We start from the raw sequence: 7,442 nt of genomic DNA on the forward strand, positions 1-7,442 counted from the left end.
CATAAATATTTTTTAATATAAAAGTCAAAAATAGTAAAAATAAATAAATAAAATTATACAAATATAATTTTTAGAAACGGAAGGGCATATAATATTATAAAATATCATATATTTATTATAACATTAAATATGTTATATTATAAATAAACTATGAATATGGTAATATATAATATATATACTAACTCGATCAAAATCAGCCTAATCATCCACTTTGAAATAGCTTGGGACTAAATGAAATGCAATAAGGGTAAAGATGGATCCTCCTCCTTCATTTCAACAGATTGAGATAACTCAACAACACTACAACCAACTGTCTTCAAATTTAAATTATAACAAACATCTCGTCGACTACAATTGCGATACCTCACATTTTTCAGAATCGCAATATCAGCTGAAACAGAGTAATAGCAGCAGCATCATACAGAGGAGGAAAGAGGATAGTTCGATCGATCCATCGGATGCAATAAGACAGACAGACTGCCCTATACACAGCACTGCAGCAGCAACTCGATCGATCGCATTCAATTAGTGTCGCCGTTTACCATCCAGCCTCAAATGGCTAGCTAGTCTTCTTATGCAGCAGCAGCAGCTCATGTACATAGCAATTCTGTAAGGAGGAAAGATGATTACATACTTGGGGGGGGTGCCGGCCCTCACGAATCCACAGTTGTTTTTCTAGCTTGAATCCGCAGCCATCATCGCCCAGAAACAAACAATGAATTTGTCGATAACTTGTTTCCCTCGACCTGATGGTGTTTCCGCACTCTCTCCTTGTCCAAACGCGCTCGTCGAACAGCCTCTTGGATTTGGCGATCATGATCCTTCAACATCTGGTCCACTTTTCCCGATGGAACCATCAGAGGCCCTGAGTAGTGAATTTTGTTGCCCTTTGAACCTCTACCCTGCTGGAGATTCTCGACAGAACAAGACACAGGTTTCAAGCAGCCGTGATTGAATTTTATCATTCTCATAGAACAATTAAATAATTTACTCACAAGAACAGGATTGTTGTTTGCTTTTTCATCTTCGTGAGGTCCGCTGCTCTTCTGGTCTTGCCTCATCATCAAATTCGACGACTCTTTAAAGGATCCCGGAAATCTGGCCATAAGCTTAGGACCGTCCTGATGAGAATACGATTTCTCCCTACGCTCTTCGGACAACATGCTCCTCCGAGCAGCTACTAAGCCAGACACAGTTGGTAGGTCGGCAACAGCCATACCCAGATTCTTCGGGCCATCTTCTGTGTTCTTTCCATTTCCGGCCCTGACCCAGGCTGCTCGATTAACTAATGGACCAGAATGGGATGCCCTTTTCACCACATTTGCTTGGGGATCGTTATTTGATTCCTCAACTGATTGGGATGGTCTAGGTGGATCGATCGGGAAACCAGAAGCCACTTCTTCCGGATGAGTGCTGAACATCTCACTCCTGCTCTTCGAGTTAGAATGACTTTGTCTTTTCTGCATTAGAAACGGAACCCATTATGGCTGCAAGAATGATTTGAGACAAAGTAGCATAAAAAGTGTCTTGATGATAATTGAGAGATGTTCGACTAATGTATTTTCAAGGGATATTTTTCTTTCTCTATTTCAAACCAATCCAGGAGATTTAAACCATAAAAAGATATAATTGAAAACATCAATTGCATGTCAAGAAACCATCTCCAAACATCTATGGAAAGGTTCGACTCAGAAGATTCATCAAGCTACTTTCCTTACTCATAAGTAAAACATCAGAAAACATCAAAATTAGTTTCCCATTTTGAATAACACGGTAGAAGAGAATACTTCACATTGGCAATATTTGCTAGCAGCCAACACGACTTTCTCCTAGTTAGAAATTTCAAGGAAAGATGAGAGTGCCGCATCTAACATGCTCCTACGTCGCTTACCTGCATCGATGAGATCAATTCAGCATTGGCATCCGGTGCTGGCACAGCACGAGATTCTCTTGATCCTCTCTTTTCAGGATCATATCGTTGCCCTTTGCTTCCTGCTGCCATTTGCCTGCAAGATTTACAAAGCCAATACATTCAACAACTGATTTGTAATCATATATAGTCCCCCACCACCGAATTGATACGATAACATGCTAATATTCTAACAATCACCTCCTTGCTTCTTCATCTCGTACTTTAGCATCAAACTCTTTGCTTGGAGGATACTTAGGCAAACTCAAGGGGTCGCAAGGATAAGGCTTTGTTGTAAAGAACTGCGAGAATACCAGGTACAGAAAGAAATTGACAGATCTTGCTTGATTATGTGACCAATGCGAGCAGTGATACGCAAAACATTGCCTACTAATAACTCCCAGAAAGATCAGCAAAGTAATAATATATCAACATAATTTAATCCAAAATGAATCGCCTCCGAGTGGCATGAAAGGGGCCTAAAAACTTGGGTGAGAAAGTGTAGACTCGTTTAAAGAAAAAGAATTAAATCAATCTGAACACATACCTCACTCTTCAATGCAGAGGCTGCGGATCCACGATCTGCAGGATCTATAGAAAGTAATGTCTCTATGAGACCCAAAGCTGGTGGAGGAAAATCACTGAAAGTTTCGGCAACACATCGCTTGTACGGCTGTTGGGGCTTGAAGATTGTAGCATGGGGCAGCTTTGATTTTCTCCAATACTCTTCTGATGGTGATCCACAAAGTTTAAAAATTTTATGCAACTGCTCAACCTGTAATGAAATCAAATTCAAGGTTATATTTAACAGTCAGATGCTCCTTGTTAGCTTATATAAGAATTAATATCAGATTTTGTGTTATGTTTGAAATTCGAAAGAAATGCCAATTTAACAACTGAGAATTCACATGGTTATGACACATGTCCATAGTTTAACCTGCACCATCTGAAATTTTCCAATAAGGAAACCATCTTTGAGACAACAAAGAATTTGTAAACGACTCAATAAACGAACTGGGGTGAATAAATCTTTTAAAAAAAGCAAATAATGAAGAAATCTGTATGAGGAAATTGAAAATTAGATAGTAAAAAACTGTTATGCTACCAATGAGAGGATACCTCTGTTCGTCCAGGCATAATTGGCTTGCCAGCATATAGTTCAGCCAGTATGCAACCAGTGCTCCACAAGTCCACAGCAGTGCTATAATAAGTTGCACCAAGTAAGAGCTCAGGTGGCCGGTACCACAAGGTCACAACACGGCTGGTTAATGGTTGACTCTGATGGGGATCATAGAAGCTAGCAAGACCAAAATCTGCAATCTTCAGTATGCCATTGTTGTCGATAAGAAGATTGGAGCCCTTTATGTCACGATGCAGGACACCACAACCATGACAATGATCAAGTCCCCGTAAAAGTTGTTTCATGTAACACTTAACCTGAAAGAAGGAACAAAATATTACATCCTCAAGAATCTAAAAAAGGTTGAGTAATAAAAGGCATTCCAAAATAATTCACATTATGCAACTTCTCTTGACGAAACTCTTAGCTCAAATTGGTCACTGAGATAAAGAAAATTTGTGTGATTGGGAACTCAATTTTTCGCAGAATCTCTGTAGTTTGTTCTTTTGATTATTATATTTGTTATGAATGTTAAAGGAAATATATTATAGTACCGAGCAAATCGTGTAATGTGTAAATAGACATTGTTGTATTTATTAAAAAATTAAAGACACCGTTGCTGAGCTCAAGCCAGCTTCTATTTAAGCTTTTTTAAGCAGAAATGAGATTTGAAAACACTCTCCAACTGCTTTTGAAGTAGAAATAGAGAACTGCGTTTTCTAGAGTCGCAAACAATGCAAAAATTCATTTTGGACAAGAATTAACTGAGGTGTACGGTGATTAAATAACAATTGTAGCTACCTGAGGTTCAGTAAACTTGAGCCCAGGGTGGGATGCGAGTCCTGCCAAATCATGCTCCATGTACTCAAATACAAGGTATAAGCTGCAAGACATCCTTGACGTAACCAGACCTTCCAACTTGATTACATTTGGATGGTTGAGCCGGCGCAAAATATGTATTTCCCTTGCCATAAATCGTACACTCTCCGGCTCCAGATTGTCAAACCTTACTTTCTTTAGAGCTACAATCTTGCCTTGGTCAAGATCACGGGCACGATAAACATTACTGTAAGTACCCTGACCAATCTACAGGAAAGGAAACATCAAAAGAAAAAGTATTAGTATTGAACACCCTGCAAGAAACATGACTAGATCCTTTCCTCATTAATTTCAGAGAACACGACAAGAATAACAGCAGTTAGAGAATCTACAGCAAAGACATGCATACACCTCGTGCTCACCGAACTCAGTGGCGTAATTGGTAGGAATATTCTATTCCGACCAATATCCACGTGTTCGATGACATAACTGTCGTTTTGTATGACTAGACTTAATCGACAATTGAAATATGCTTTCGGTCTAGAATTCGTTAGACCACCTTTTAAATATAGCAATTAGAATTTAAGGCTGGAAATTTGGTAGAAAAATCCTGCAACAGTCCAATTTCGGAATGGAACACGAGTGGGACCATGTTATCCCTCAATCAACGCCCATATTCTCGGATTCAGATTGCGACATAATGGTCACGTAAACCTTCCATTTAAGTTCCAATACTTTCCAACCTGAAGGCCAATCCCCTTGCAACGATGCAGTACTCTCACGTGCACTACAAAATTATCTGAACAACAGAATGTTGCTGGCAGAGCTATATTTGGACCTATCTACCACCACAATTCAAATTTTGAGACTCTCATGAATCAAAAATTTTTGACTTTTACGAAACCTTTCCAATATTTAGACGGCGTTTGCTTTCCCAAGAAAAGAGGTTCAGTTTTATAACTAGAGACAGTAGAAGAACACTGTTATGGAAGATTCAGTGACGACAAGAGCCAATCACGCTTCAAGGGGGATTTGGGGGAAGTACAGTAGATTTAGCATGCCTTACAAACCCTAAACCAGAAACAAGCTTGAGGCATGATGGGCAAACCCTAAACCAGAAACAAGCTTGACCACCATATCCATCCATGAGATCCCTACAACTTTCACCTGGATCAGTTGATTCGACATAGGGCATGAAACATCCAAGCTATCTAAAAATGTGAAACAAGGAATTGATACTAAGACAGACCTATTCAATGAAGCCATAAAGCCAATTACATTTAAGTATATTGACCTTACAAACTACAATGGCATATTATCCACCATTACCTTTCCATGTGGTTGGCTGAATTCAATCAATACACGAAGTATAGTAGCATCTCGATGCCAACGTGTCATAGATACTCAAAAGGGAATAAATCAGCCACAGCAAACTCACAGAATAGCACATAATAACAATAACAGCATCAGATGATACAATGCTAATGATAAGGACAACGGAAGAAGAAAAGAACCTTGTCAAGCTTTTCGAAAGAATCTGCCTTCCGAGGCACCCATCCTTTAATGGCTTCACCAGCTACAGCAGCCAGCCATGGCGGCCAACCAGCAGCAACCTGTTCTCCTTCACTCGATCTCGGAACCATGGCTCCCCTAGGATGGTGCACCGCATACTCCGCCTTCTCCCTCTTCCTCTCAAAATTGTCCCCCTGTACTCTGGCTAATCCATTGACTTGCTTATTATCTACAATTACTCTTCCCTCATTGACATTGCTACTATTATCTAACCGATCCTTGACGCCATGATTATCCTCTCTCCTCGGGGCCCGGAGACCAGACACTTCTTTGTTTGACAATCTCTCCCCAGGACTCCCCTTACTGTCATCAATGGCGTATGGCTTACCGCAAACACAACCCATTATACACGGAAATAACAAAGACACTCAACAATCCACATCCAAAAGAAGATAGTCCTTTTCCAGTTCACCTATCAGGACCTCTTCCGCCATTAATTTCCCGCAATTAACAACCCACACAGGAAGCCTAATTGACCCCCAAATTCAAGGCAATCGAGGACAACAAAGCTAAATTCCAACCCACACACGATAAATTAGCTACAGCATCCCTCAACGAAGCATTTCAAAGCCCACCATAATAGAACTTTATCAACTAAAGAGCAACAAAAAAATCACTCCAATAAAGGCACCTCCCCCGAAGAATCTGGACAAGAACTCGGAAAAGTGTCGGCTAATTTGTACTGGAAAACAAGAATTGACTAGCCCGTGAGTAGAAAGCTCACAGTGCTAGCAAATTATGGCTCGCCATGGGCGGATCTAGGGCAGGCAGATGGCGAGAACTGTGCCCAGAGAGAGAGAACCAGAAAGTTGCCAAAAAAAACAAATTGAGAAAAAGAGTTTAATCTTTTTTCGTGCGTTTTTAGTTTTGGGCGTATTTATATATTTCTGAACGGCGATAGCAGCTTTTTGCAATGATCTCTTCCTCTCTCTTCCCTTTCTCTCTCTTCTCTCTCTCTCTACAGCAGCGAGAGGTAGGAGAGAGTTAAAAGTGTGACTCCCAAGGCGGTGTTCCGTTCAGAATCCGTTGAGACATTCTTCTCAACGGATGCTCCGCCCACACGCGCCGTCCAACGCGCGTGCGTCCCACACGCACTTGATCGCCTTTAATTCAGTGTTATTGTAATTAATACAAAAAAAAATAAAAAGGAAATTAGTAATAATTACTATAGTTATTTATTTGATTTTGTTTTATTATTTTAACATAAATTATTACAGTAGAGTTTAGTTCAGCGTCGAGTCTCCTGAGAAACTTTTTCAAAGTAAAAACCCAGCTGGAGTCCACGTGATGCTGCTGCTGCTGACGTGGATACGTCATGTGTTTATTTATTTTTAGTTATTTATTCGAATTGAATTTAGAAAAGCTGAGGTGGGTTCGGGTTAGGGTTTTGGGTTAAGGTGAGGGAATTTAACCATGGTTTGTTGATTTGAGTTAAGAGGGAGATTCATAAATGTTGTTAGGTAGGATCTTTATCAGCACCATAGTCTCATCTATATTCATTATTATTATTTATTTATTTATTGTTATTTATGAGTTCATGACGAAAATTTTCTCCGATTCAAGCACATACGTATTAGTTTTGAATGCTTTAAACATAATGTAATATCTTATTAAATAAAATAATATGCCATGTGTCATTTAATCTATATTTATTTTTTTTGGATTGTCATTAAATTTTTTTTTTATTTTTTTATTAAAAAGTAAATTATTTTTTAAGTTTTTTACTAAAAAAAATTATTACTATCTTCGTCCCACGTACTGTGTCTGCTACACAGTAAACACGATATTTTAGAATTTGTATAATTAGTAGATAATTAAGAATGTATTAGTGAAAATAATTATAAATTAAGATTAAAAAAACTAATTAGTTTAATTAAAATTAAAAAAATAAATTAAAAAGTTTAAAATGAGATTAAAGTGTGTAATCATTTTCCAAAAAAGAAAAGTGACATGGTATGTGGGACGGACAGAAACGGCAACACGGACATGGTATGTGGGACGAAGGGAGTATTATTTTGTACT

The 7,442-nt window shown here is 38.8% G+C and overlaps 1 protein-coding gene across 2 annotated transcripts; it reads right to left on the bottom strand.

Annotated features, from left to right (window-relative positions):
- Positions 1 to 242: 242 nt before the first annotated feature.
- On the bottom strand, positions 243 to 6,416 carry LOC127262080 (probable serine/threonine-protein kinase At1g54610). Of its 2 annotated transcripts, none has more exons than XM_051290591.1 (8): positions 5,363 to 6,416; positions 3,831 to 4,115; positions 3,029 to 3,346; positions 2,457 to 2,684; positions 2,111 to 2,211; positions 1,892 to 2,006; positions 996 to 1,460; positions 243 to 902 (listed from the first exon to the last, which is right to left on the bottom strand). In XM_051290591.1, the coding sequence occupies exons 1-8, from the start codon at positions 5,762 to 5,764 to the stop codon at positions 696 to 698; spliced, it is 2,121 nt and encodes a 706-aa protein (XP_051146548.1). In that variant the 5' UTR covers positions 5,765 to 6,416; the 3' UTR covers positions 243 to 695. The 2 variants fall into 2 exon arrangements, with proteins under 2 accessions (XP_051146548.1, XP_051146547.1); XM_051290590.1 differs by having other exon boundaries at positions 243 to 905; positions 5,363 to 6,414.
- Positions 6,417 to 7,442: the final 1,026 nt, after the last annotated feature.

The sequence above is a fragment of the Andrographis paniculata genome, unplaced genomic scaffold (genome assembly GCF_009805555.1).
Source record: "Andrographis paniculata isolate CXL003 unplaced genomic scaffold, ASM980555v1 Contig65END, whole genome shotgun sequence".
NCBI lineage: Eukaryota > Viridiplantae > Streptophyta > Magnoliopsida > Lamiales > Acanthaceae > Andrographis > Andrographis paniculata.

Coding starts and splice junctions, on each gene's coding strand:
- LOC127262080 (XM_051290590.1), bottom strand. CDS start 5,764: ATGGGTTGTGTTTGCGGTAAGCCATACGCCATTGATGACAGTAAGGGG. Junction 2,007..2,110: donor CGAGATGAAGAAGCAAGGAG/GTGATTGTTAGA, acceptor TAAATCTTGCAG/GCAAATGGCAGCAGGAAGCA. Junction 906..995: donor CAAACAACAATCCTGTTCTT/GTGAGTAAATTA, acceptor GAGAATCTCCAG/CAGGGTAGAGGTTCAAAGGG.